This window comes from Cryptomeria japonica, chromosome 3 (assembly GCF_030272615.1).
Source record: "Cryptomeria japonica chromosome 3, Sugi_1.0, whole genome shotgun sequence".
NCBI classification, from domain to species: Eukaryota; Viridiplantae; Streptophyta; class Pinopsida; order Cupressales; family Cupressaceae; genus Cryptomeria; species Cryptomeria japonica.
This window is the reverse complement of record NC_081407.1, coordinates 589,277,070-589,290,137: the sequence shown is the minus strand read 5'-3', so window position 1 is coordinate 589,290,137 and position 13,068 is coordinate 589,277,070. Positions and strand designations below refer to the sequence as shown.

At 37.3% G+C, this 13,068-nt stretch overlaps 1 protein-coding gene across 1 annotated transcript; it reads right to left on the bottom strand.

Moving 5' to 3' along the window:
* Positions 1-8,168: 8,168 nt before the first annotated feature.
* LOC131042661 (pathogenesis-related thaumatin-like protein 3.1) lies at positions 8,169-9,362 on the bottom strand. Its single transcript, XM_057975982.2, has 2 exons — positions 9,168-9,362; positions 8,169-9,047 (listed from the first exon to the last, which is right to left on the bottom strand). Exons 1-2 carry the CDS (start codon positions 9,268-9,270, stop codon positions 8,410-8,412), a joined length of 741 nt encoding a protein of 246 aa, XP_057831965.2. The 5' UTR covers positions 9,271-9,362; the 3' UTR covers positions 8,169-8,409.
* Positions 9,363-13,068: the final 3,706 nt, after the last annotated feature.

Below are 13,068 nucleotides of genomic sequence, written 5' to 3'. Positions count from 1 at the left end.
TCTTGCCCTCCTCCATCTCCATCCCCTCTCATCCTCAAAATTCGGGATCGGCTTTGCTGGATCAGATATCCGTAAGATCGGGTGCGCTGCCCGGTACTGCGTGTACTCATCTGACACTCCTGCATCCACGACCCTCGATTGTATATCCCACAGTCTCGCCTGTAACATCCGGAACTCCGCCAATGCCCGATCATACAGTAGCACTGGCCCCCATGCGTACCTCTCCCAAATCACCCGAGCATACTCCCCTGATCCACTAGGCAGTCCCTGCTGCCGTCCAAACTATCTCAGCACTCTCCCGGGCACCTGTCTCTCCACATGATATGAGGTCCTCCCAATGAGGAATCGGGTCATAAAAACATAAGGCAGTGCCTCTGCATCATCATCCCATGGCTCACACTCCAAGTATGGTCGCCATATGACTACATCCAGATCGTCCAGTGCCCACCGCCACCACTCTAACTTCCCTAGGTGGGGCTGACTCATCATGCCGCTATACATGAACATATACGGCTGATCTACTGCACGGAATCTCAGACTCACTGGTCGACTCACTGGTCGATGCTCCCATGCCCAAATATGCAGTAGCGTCACTCCCACTACTAAAGAATCCCTCCCCCGATAAACCACCTCATGGAATTCCTAGTACAGGTGCGCCAGCACGCACGACCCCCATGCAAATCGAGTCCCCTCAGTAATCATCATCTCGATCACTTGTCCCCACCCCACGACTAAACCATGTGATCACCTGTCTAGACAAAGAAGTCCTCCCACGATACCTGATAAGACTGCTAGAAGAGGCTCATATAACGCCGCTATCTCCTCCTAGGCAATCGAGCCATCATCAATAAACATGTCCTCATCAAAAATCCTCTAAACTGCAAGGGTCCCCCAGGATCTGTCATATGTGACCAGCTCCCCCCGAATCGGAATCTGTAGGATGCGCCACACATCCTCTAGAGTCACTGTCATCTCCCCCTGTGCCAGATGGAAGGTGCACATCTCGCTGTGCCACCGCTCTGCTAATGCTGTGATCAATCCGTGATTCATACGAATCACGGGCATGTGCATCACCTCATACAATCCGGTGGCGGCAATGCAATCAATCTCCACCTCTGTCAATCGATCCCGCAACCCCTGTGTCGCAAGATGTCGCTCACGTAACTGCAACACGCCTAGCTCCTCCTGCACATGGACATTCATCAATCATCATCAGTTGTTTTGTTTTCAAACTTTCTTAAGTTTAAACCTAAACTATCAATAGATACTTTGATCAAGTATCTTCGGGTCTCAACAGGTAAGCAATCATGGCAACCTAGACTTCAACAAGGATTTATCCCAATGACCTAAGTCTCATCAGGCTGCTATGGTTCAAAACAACTCCCACTTCACATCGCCATCCATCCATCATTGGCATCGAGAGATTTTTCTTCATCCAAATTTGGGCATCTCTTTATCCTAAAACAAAAGCGCTATTATACCAACAAAAGCGCTAGTTTTTCCACAATAGCGCTACAACCCTAACAAAAGCGCTCAATCCGCTATCTAACAGCGCTCAAACTTCAAATGCGCTAAAACAACTACACAGTAGCGCTAGTCAAGATCAATCACGCTCAAACAAGTCCTCAATAGTGTTTATTAATCAATAGCGCCTAAACTTGCATACAATAGCGCTAAAACATTTCAAAAGCGCTCAAACAATAGGGCAATAGCGCCATTGCGGCACAGTAGCGCTAGTTCATGGAGCAAAAGCGCCAAAACCATAGTTCTAGCGCTCTTGCTCCGACTCGACTTGGATTCAGTAAAACACCTATAAAAAATGCATAAAAATTCAAAATTCCAATTTGCGTATCGTTGGTCCGTAGTCGTCTGGCCGCTGGAACCGTCGGACTCGCTCAAATCTGTGCTCGGTAATCGGTATCGGCATCCTGACTGTTACTCGCTCCTCCAAAAGGTCACTATTAGAGCTCTGGTTTCACACTAGTCGCGGTCACAAATGATCCTGTTTTCACCCCTTTCACCCCATTTATACCCTTCGCCGTCACCGTAACTTCCCCCTGCTCACCGCTGTGGTGCCTGTGAACTTCCTGAGCCCCCCATTTCTCCATTTTACCCCCATTTTCTTCTATTTTTCACCCATCTTGCTCACTTCTTCTCTTCTAACACCCTGCCAATTCTTATTCTTTTTCGAAAGATCGCCCGATTTTTTGAAATTTTTCGGTCCATCTCTCGAGGGGGCATACCACCCATTAAATTTACATTTTATGGGGCATTTTTTCACACCAGTTTTTCTTTCTTTGAAACGACGCGATAAACCGCACCGTCTCAAAAAGGGGCAAATGTAGTCACACAAATCTGTCCAACTTAATTAAATAAATATTCGCTATTTATTTGATTAAAATTCCACTAGCCATCAATTAATTAAATTAATATTTAATTAATTTATTCCCAAATATTTTTCTATTAATTAAATAAATTATTCAATTTATTTTAATTAATTCATTAAATCAAATTCACAATCAATTAAATAAATAAAATCTATTTATTTAATTAAAATCCCCTTTTCCTCTTTTAAATAAATTAAATAAAAAATATTGATTTAAATCATTATCCCGCCCCCCACTTGCATTTTCCTACAAATGCAACTTGCACACATTTATTGAAATAAATGAATTTTTTTTAATAAAATCCTATTTTCTCTCACCCACCAAATCCACTTGCAAAATCTAATCCCCTTCTAGATTCTTCTAACCCCTTCCTAATTAGTCTAATCCATCCCCTAATTATTGTCATATTCCTAAGCAAAATGAAGTCACTTCTCAAAGACTTCAAAAGTCTTTGAAAAACATTTAATGCTTTGTGTGTTCAAACAAATTAACCCCCAAAGTCTTCAAAAATCACTAATGGCTCTTACATGACCATTTATGGCTCTTACATAACCATTTATGGTTATTTCAAACTTGTCTCCCCAAACATTTATTGTTTTGACCATATTCATCATTTTCACATTTGCACAAGAGTTTATCCATTGGATAAAAGTTTTATTCTTTGAATAAAGAGTTTATTCATTCAACTAACCTTGACTTTAACTCCCAAGGTCATCTCAAGCATTTAATGCTTATTCCCTCCCCTCTCAACCTATCTCACATTGACACTTGTCATCCTGGGATTGGGTTGAAAGTCTTCACATGAATTTGAAATCATTCAATCCTAACCCTTGTTGAGATTACTCAATCTCAACCATCCATTGCTCCATTTTCTCTATAAATAGAGCCCATTTCTTCATAATCCAGATCCTGAAAACTTATATGCATTTAACGTATAAGCATTTTAGAGAGCATTTAGCATAGCAAACTAAAATCTTGTTATTTTGAATTAAAATCAATCATTTTAATATCATCTAGTATTTTAGCTTTTCATTTTACATTTAAAACAAAATACTCAAATCTCAATCCTCCATAAGCATCCATAGTGCAAAAAGCTGTTGAGAGCTACACTATTTTGGAACTTGGAGAGGAGAGGAACAAAGGAGAAGAAGCTAAGAGCATGTTAGGTGGTATTTGGAGATGACTCATCATATTTGCTTCTTTAGTTAAATATGCTTTCATGTTTTTAGTATCTCTTTTGATATGTCTGTTTAGATTAGTTTTTGATTGATTAACACTAACGGTTTCTTGTGTGTGTGTTATGTATCTCAGACTAACCTTGTCCATTTTGCAGAGCATCACAAAGTTTATCAAATGGATATTAACTGTGCATTTTTGAATGGAGATCTTGAAGAGGAAGTCTATATTGAAGAACCTGATGGATTTTCTTTAACAGATAACAATGATATGGTTTGCAGATTAAGAAAAGCTCTGTATGGACTAAAACAAGCTCCAAGAGCCTAGTATGCAAGATTGGATAAGTATCTTTTAAAAATTGGTTTTACTAAAGGAAATGGAGATAGCAATCTATATTACAAAGTAACTAATGATGACATTTTGATTATGGAAATATTTGTTGATGATATAATCTTTGGAGGAGAAGATGGATTATGCAAAGAATTTTCTCTTAAAATGCAGCAAGAATTTGAAATGTCTATGATTGGAGAAATAAAATTCTTTTTAGGATTGCAGATTTTACAGACTGATAAAGGCATATTTTTTAGTCAATCTAAGTACTTGAAAGAACTACTCAAGAAATTTGGGATGGAGAACTCTAAACCGGTAAGCACACCTATGACTACAAATGACAAATTATCTCAAAGGGATGAATCTACACCTGTTAATCCAACTAGATACAAATCTATGATAGGAGGTTTACTGTATTTGACACAAACCAGACCTGATATTATGAATGCAATATGTATAGTTTCTAGATTTCAGAGTAATCCCAAGGAAAATCATGAATCAGCAGTAAAAAGGATTTTCCGGTACTTACAAGGCACAACAAATCTTGGATTATGGTATCCTAAAGATGAAAATTTTGATCTATATGCATACACAGATGCAAATTGGGTAGGAGATGAGGATGATAGAAAGAGCACCACTGGAGGAGCATTCTTTCTTGGAAAAAGATTAGTTTATTGGTTAAGTAAGAAACATAGTTGTACATCTTTATCAACAGCAGAATCAGAATATGTTGCAATAGCAACAAACTATACACAGGTACTTTGACTTAAGCAAATGTTAAAAGACATAAAGGTAAAATGCAAGGAACCTATTACTATATATTGTGATAACACTACAACAATTGATATATCTAAGAATCCAGTATTACATTCTAAAACAAAACATGTTTCTATCAAACTGAATTTTCTAAGGGAAAAAGTTGAAGAAAAGGAAATAAAACTGGTTTATGTGAATACTAAAGAACAGCTTGCAGATATTTTTACAAAACCTTTGCCTAAGGAAACTTTTGAGTATCTCAGAGATCAGCTCAGAGTCTTACCTCCACTGGTAGAGACTTAGACAGTTGATGATTGTCATCAACCGGTAGAATTAAATGGACAAATCTTTTATTCCGGTATATTGAATTGGTTGGTATTTTGTATGAACTTGACCTTTTTGTGATTTTGGCATTTGATGTCAAAGGGGGAGAGAAATATGGAAAAACATTAAGGAAAAATATATGGAAAAATGCATTATCCTTTTGAGGAGAAATTGGTATTGTAAATAAATCTTTGTATAAACACATATTACTCCCAGGGGGAGAATTGGTTTCTGTACTTGGCATTTCTATTTTGGCACTTTGATGGTTTTTCCATCTTGTGTTGCCATCAATGCCAAAGGGGGAGATTGTTGGTATTTTGGTATGGTTTTGTCATTGATGTCAACACCTGCTAAATACACCTACTTTGGAGATCCAACAACATTCACCAGCAATCAGTAAACTGTTCAAACAATCACCGGTATATAGTTAACCGGCAGGATATAATGTTCACCGGTACTTGCAATGACATGGAAGACACTTGGTAATGTCGAAGACATCATGTGGACACTTTTCCTTGAAGTAATATCATTGGTATATTTTTATTTGCATATTTGCTTTTACCGGCAAATAGGTCCAGATTATCTAGGGTTACACCGGTAGGTTTATCTTTTCCAGATCAGCATGGCACGTTATGGAGATGATTTATTATTGTTATAAAAGCATTAAGCCGACATGTTCAATCGGTTATTGCATCGGATATTGTATTATTTGTAAAATGTTTTATTATAATATCTTGTAGAGCCAACCTACTAAAATTGGTTTTAGGGTATGGTATAAATTTAAGATCTTATTTGTAAGATCAAATGTGGAATGCGAAAAAGATTTAAGGAAGGATATATGTGAGATCAAGCAGAGATATACACGAAGACATCATTTGAAGGTGAAGTTAGGTTTTTGTAGAAGCATATCAGCATTACACCGGTACTGAATCCAACATATGAAGATGTTATTTTGTGCAGTACATTCTCATTGGATTTAACCATCCAACTATAGTCAATGTGACTCCCTTTTGTATTTGAGCAGTAAGCTCTAGGTTGCTGGTCTTTCTGCATGTGCAGACCCCTCTTTGTACACTTACTATCTGCAGTAGTATCATCTGATTGTGGGTAAGGTTTCCCACCATGGTTTTTCCCCTTACAGGGTTTCCACGTACAAATATTTGTGTCATGTGTTGTGGTTGACTTTGTGCTTATGTTTCATGCATTAATTCTTACCAGTACAGCATTTCCTATTAACACTGTTTACCGGCACATTTAACTGTCTTACCGGTATTAAGCATTAAGTTGGTTAATAAGATTTTGGTAAGATTTTGGTTTGAATTTATTAGACAACTGATTCACCCCCCCCCCCCTCTCAGTTGTCCTCGGGACCTACAAATACAAGGTCTAAGGGGTTGAGATTAATTGGTAAAGTCATTGAGTTTTCATTGTGAAGACACAAGTTTAATTCTTCATAAGGACAACTAAAGTGATGGTTTTTAAATAAAAAAGGAATTCTAAGTTGTGACTTTTGTTATTTCCTAGGTGATTTCTAATGTGTTTGTTTATAAAAAACTTGTATTAGTCTAATGTTGATATACTTGAATGAACAAGATATTTGTATCATCAATATTTTATTAAAAAAAAAAAAAAATACAAGTGAATTTGATGAAAAGATGGATCTATTTTCAAAGAGAGATCACATCTATGTTGTATTTGACATGTATGTTCATTGTTTGGGTTCTAAGGGGCATGCAATGCAAATATCCTAGACAATTATTGATCAGAAACTACACAATTAACCCTGCAACCTTCACTCTTGACATGATATGAATAACAATTATGGGAGAGGACCCAGTAGTTAAACACCCTAACTTTGCACTTCTCAAAATCTTACCTGGAAATTTCAAATCACTCCTATTTTTAAAGCAACTTACTTGGCAAGTCCCTTGCTTATCTAAGGTTTCAAGGCCACATCATCGAATATGATGCCAAATCAACATGATTTTTGCCAAGGTGTCCAAACACAACCCCAAAAAAAGGTGAGACCAATAGTCATGCATAAAGGGGTCCCATAATTGTACAACCGATGGGGCATCACATGATTGGTTGCCTTTTACAGCTAAAGCTACATTTCATTCAATTATAGGTATTAAACTCACAACTATTGGTACAATATTGTCAAAAAAAAAGGACATTAAATCAACAAGTATGGATATGAAATTAACTACTACTATCACAACAATTGGAATGCAATAAACAAGAAATATGGATTTTAAATCAACAACTACTATCATAACGATTGAAACACATTCAACTACTAGATCTTTTCCCCTATTAATAAAAAACGCAATAGTTAAACCCACCACCCTCTTGAAACTAATATCATAACCAATTATTGATCAAAAACTAAACACTTGAACCCGCAACATTCTCTCTTGAAATTAGTATCATAGCCAACTATTGGTGAAAAACTACACAATTAAACCTACGACGTTCACTGTAAACTAGTAGCTCAAATAACTAAACGTACTTCTGGCGTGCTCGATTCGCTCTTCTGAACTATTCGCTGACATGACCGATTTTAATTTATATACAACGAGGCCGACAATACAAATAGCATATCACAATCGGACGCGTCTATTCCGGTTCCAAAACGACAGTACGGATTGACTAACATGCATGTTAGTCACACGTTTTACACCATCGATTTTACAATAAATGATTACGATTGACTAGCACATCGCTATCACGTTGTACGAAATATCTGTTTTGGACAAAGTCCAGACACTGCCTCACATAACCCTCTCTCACCCTCTCATCATCTGTACACTTATCATCTGTACACTTTGTTTTTTAAACTTGTGAGAAGACTTTGTACGAATTTCACGACTTTGCTTAAGTTAAATGAGATTATTTCGAGGACCGCCGACTATATTCACATCATCTGTACACTTTGTTTTTTTAAACTTCTGAGAAGACTTTGTACGAATTGCACGACTTTGTTTAAGTTAAATGGGATTATTTCGAGGACCGCCGACTATATTCACTTGACTGAGACAACTTAGATCGAAGTAATTGATTTCGAGAGGAGTAACAAAATTTACAAGGCTGTTGTGCTGGAGCCTGTGCTTTAATCTCTTGATATATCTCATAAGCTACTTTAATCTCGTAAAAGTATTTAAAACTCTTTAATGCATTCAACACACACTAAACTTGAGAAACAAACAGCTTTTAACAATTTAGTTTCCTGACTTGACATCAGTGCTCAAACGCATAGATAGGGAATAAAACAGAGAGGCGGGAAGATGACTTTTCCTCAACGGTCCGCCTATCCACCCGGCATGCACTACGCCTATAATTCCCGGGTGGAAGGGAAGATAAACTTTTCCTCATTATTTATGGTCTATATATGTAGATAGACGGTACACACAAAGGAGATGCAGTTAAAAGTTACCTAGCCGCAGAAGACAACTTTATAGTTGGTTCCGCTAGGGCAAGTAAAGGTGCTGGTGGCATCATCCTTGGCATAACTGTAGGCCTGGGGGCATTGCCCCTTGAAAAACTTGGAGTAATTGGTTGGGCCACAGTTGTTGGCAGATGCTCCTGTGCAGCAGTATTGGGCCGTATTATATCTGGCGCAGGCGCTTTTGCATCCACCATTTACCTTCAGTTCAGCAGGACACATGGAATTAATGTGGCTCAAACATGTAATTCTCCCCTTGCAGTTAGGGTTTGTAGAAGTGGGAGTCATGGAAAGAGGCACGTTGAAGCCATCCACGAGAGAGATATCGTAGAAGTCAAGATTCTGAAATTGGTTGAGGGCATATTCGGCCAAGGTCGCTGGCACCTGGCCGTAGCCTTGGCAGCTGAGCATGCCATTGCAGTCACCGGTTTGGCAGGTGCCCCGACCGCTTCCGTCGAAAGAACAACCCGTGCGTGCCCAGACTCTGCCCCCGGTTGTTCCGGCCGCGACTTGGATGGTCCACGTCTGCCCTTTTGCCAGCTGTCGCCCTCCACCTGGACTTGCCGCTGCCCAGACTGTGTAGGGGCACTGGTTTGTGATATCGAAAGTTGCTGCCTTCACATTTATTCCTGCACTCGAAACATTTCAATACAGCTAGCATTAGTTTAGTCTTTCTGTCTAAATATGCAATGCTAAATGTTAGGGGACAGAGATCTTTATATCTAAATATAGAAATGTGAGAAGTTTACCTTGGAGAAAAACAGAGAGTGTTGCTACGAGAGCAATCCAGACTGGTATCACTCCAGCCATTGTTGACGCGTGTGAGTGCTTATGCGGAGAATGAGTGTGCATTTATAGTGAAAATTGATCACGTGTTATTGACTTATGTCAGTTCTGATCCCTATTTTTAAAGTCTTTACTTAGCTTACGATGGCGGATCGATCACGCAATGGCCTTTGAATGGATCTCTTCAATCCTTAAAGATAAGGAATTTTGTTTCTTCCCACCGACAACTTTAACCCTAGCAGGGTAGGTAAGAGTTGTTTGTCATTTACTTTTGTCGTTCATTGGAGGGATGATTTAAATGTAATTTCTATATATCTAATAGTAAGGGAAGTCTATTAGTAGTCGTTATAGTTAACTTTGTATATTTACAGATCCCAAACAGTATATTAGATATTGACGATTTTTCTTGGTTGTTTTCATATGTAAGATAACTGTTTATAGTTATTATTTTGGCTCCTTGGTAATGGCAATGTACGTTGGGGGATCTGTTATGCATACAAGGGTCAAAAAGTACACATTTCAAAGTGTCGCATGATACCTACTTAAAGATGCTCCAATAATTGTGCACTTAAAATTGCAATACTTATGCACAAATGACCCAGTGGTTTGTGCACAAATACTCTGCACACGAGGATCAATTATGTACCAAAAAAGCTAAAAAATGAGCAACTATTGGTACATGTGAAACTTATTAATAGGATTTTAGTTATCATGTTTTGGGTTTCTTTAAAGTTAGTAATTGGGGGGTTGGGTGCACAAGGAGTGCACGGTTATTGGAACATGGGCGGTAGCTGGTGCTCTTCCCTTATATGTTTTATGTTTTGAAAAAAAAAAAATTGAAGAAGATTTGAACTCAACACTATCTACAACATGAATTTTGTTATTAAATCAAGTGCTCCTTAGAAATGTTTTGATTTGTATTTATGTTATATTGTGAATGATAGGTATAGATGTAATAATTGGAATGTATAATAATAAAAATCTTTCTTATTGTTCTAAAAAAAAAATAGTTATATTATATAATATTATGTATTTAATTGTATGCATATATTTTAGGAGTAATAATATTTCAAAGCAAAGGAAGCAAAATTCATCTAGAGAAAATCTAGGCAATGAAAATTAAATCTCAAAACAAATCTAAAAATTTAAAAAGGTATCATAATATATCAATAAGAATGACATTTTTGTATATACTTTAGTATTGAGATAGATTGTAAAAGGAAAATACAAGGTCTAAGGGATTGAGATTAATTAGTTTGGACATTGGGTTTTCATTCTGGGGACACAATTTCAATTCTCCATAGGGACATCTAATTTCAATTCTCCATAGGGACATAGAATTTTAAGTTACTTGTTCTACCATAATTAGCTTCTAATATGAAGGTGGTTTCTAAATAATAATGGATTTATAAGTATTGGTTAATGGTCTTCCATAGGTGATTTCTAATGTGTGAGCCTGTATTGTCCTAAATTTGATGCTCAAATGAAAAAGATATTTGTAATCAATATTTAATTCAAAAATAAAGAAAAATACAAGCAAATTTTATGGAAAGGGGGATCTATTTTCAAAGAGAGATGACATGTATGTTGGATTGACATGTTTGTTCATTGTTTGGTTTCTAGATGACATGTGATGTAAAAATCCATTCACAAAATGAATAAGTAATAATTGGTTTAAATATTAGCTCTGTTATCACTTTTTGGCATGCATGCTAGATGAATTTACAAAACTTGCCCAAATGCAAGGATCTAAGGTATGTTTCTATTTTGTTAATTTGTATGTTTTCTTTTTAAATAATATCTAAGGCAACACTATCTTGTCCTATAGATTTAAATCCTCTTTTTGTTTGTTCATATTTCACTCAACAAAAGTTCTTAAAGAGTATGGAGACTCTATTTTGGGACTACATGCAATTAAATGAAGTGTTTCATGTGTTACTTAAGATAAATTTGGCTTAGATTGTCTTTGGTATTGTAATGGGGTCGTAAAACTAGGGGTTCACTAATTAACATAATGAAACAACTAATTTTAATTGGGAGATCACTACATTGGAAGAGGGTGAATCCAATAGATCTAGCCACAATCCAAATAGGAAAAGGGCTGAAATTCTAATTAGATTCACTCATTTTTATTTTACGCTCTCTTTGTCATTGAAAATTGGATGTGAATTATGAAACTATGGCAAAACAAGGGATAATTGAAGTAAATTAATGAAGAAAGAATGCTACAAATATCCAACGGAGCCACAAACTGAGATCTAAGCAAAACAAGAGATTCAAAACCTGCTCCTGAAAGTTTGGGTTGATTTTTTCAGACCAGGTTGTAGAGATTTTCCCTGGTCCTCCGAATTTCGCCCCATCGAAAGTTGAACCTGTTCATCATCGTCAAATTTGCTGGAATCTCTGAGTATAGCTCTTGAGTCAATTAAGTGCACACAAAAAGGGAGACTAAAGTGTTGTGGATAGGTGTTTGCCTTAGGTTAAACCATGGTTTAGGAATTAACCTTGAATTGAATAACATAAATATTGAAATAAATGCTAGGAGATATACTTTAGATCTGCAATGGTTGATGGAAGGATTAATGATGCAATGCTCTTTGAATGTAATCACAAATGTTGAATGTAATGACATGACCAACACATGAACATGAAAGATCGAATCAAACACACTTGCTTGCATGAAGATTGATGTAACTTTTCTCCATAATGCTTGAAGGATAAATCTCTGAACATGCTTAATGATGAATTCTTGAATGCATGAGTGCTACGTGTGAAATCTTAGATCTAAAATGATTTGACATGATGTCTTTATATGGGGTTACCTAGGTAAATTACTGATTAGGCCAACCTCCAAGTGTAGCCACAATGACCAAATTCCATCGAGGAGGGAGAGAACCCACTCAATCTCAAATTGGGACTTGTTTAAGGGGGACCAAGGCGCTAGGGGGTGCCTTGGTCTAGGACCAATGTACCCTATGCCTTGGTCCTCCAAAAACGGCACCAAAAACTTAAAGATAGGGGGGGCAGCTCTAGGATGGGACCACTTACTGGTGTCAACATGTGACATCAACGTTGGAATAAAAGGGACTTAGGGGAATGAAAATGGAAAGTAGGGGCACAAACATGAGGTGTAAATTGTACTAGTTACAATTTACAATCCTACATTTAGCCCCCACTTTAACAGGAGTATGAGCCTATGCAAATACTTGCGGTAAAGTAGAAAGATGAAAGAGAGAAAAAACTAGGAGTGAGATCGCAAGGAAATGAGACATCACTAATTTTGTGGAACCAAGCCCCCAATCTTAGGATCTTAACTCACACAATCACGTGCAAGGACAGACAAAAAAAGACAGACAAAAAATCCAAACAAAGACAAAAGACACACAACACAAAGGGTTAGTATTGAAAATAAAAAGCTCCAAGTCAACTAGTTGAAGAGACCTTGATAATCAAATGTATCAACCACTAATAACATTCTCAAAATGCTATCACAAGAACATAAGTGACCACGATAAAAGAGCAAGAGCATGCATCAAGTGATGAACCATGATCCACAATTAGCAAAGCTATCAGCTCATGGAGAGGAGAAAAGAGAGAAAATGGATGTCATAGGCTAGCAAGTTGCATTATTCTAGGTGATTCATGAGAAGAAGAGCAAGAGAGGTCGTCGAATTGACAGGCTAGCATGTTGTGTTATGCTAGGTGATCCATTGGAACATGAATATCCATAGGACAACAAGGTATGTTATATTGTTTGATTCATGTAAAGAAGGAGAGTTATAATAGTCTAGCAAGTTGTGTTATGCTAGTTCCACTCATCTTGAAAAAGGAAAAGATGATAGCTCTAGCAAGGTATGTTATTCT

What these genes read in the sequence shown, in the direction of transcription:
- LOC131042661 (XM_057975982.2), bottom strand. Translation starts at nt 9,270, where the DNA reads ATGCACACTCATTCTCCGCATAAGCACTCACACGCGTCAACAATGGCT. An exon ending in ACTCTCTGTTTTTCTCCAAG is followed by an intron (nt 9,048 to 9,167) that starts GTAAACTTCTCA and finishes TTTCGAGTGCAG; the next exon opens with GAATAAATGTGAAGGCAGCA.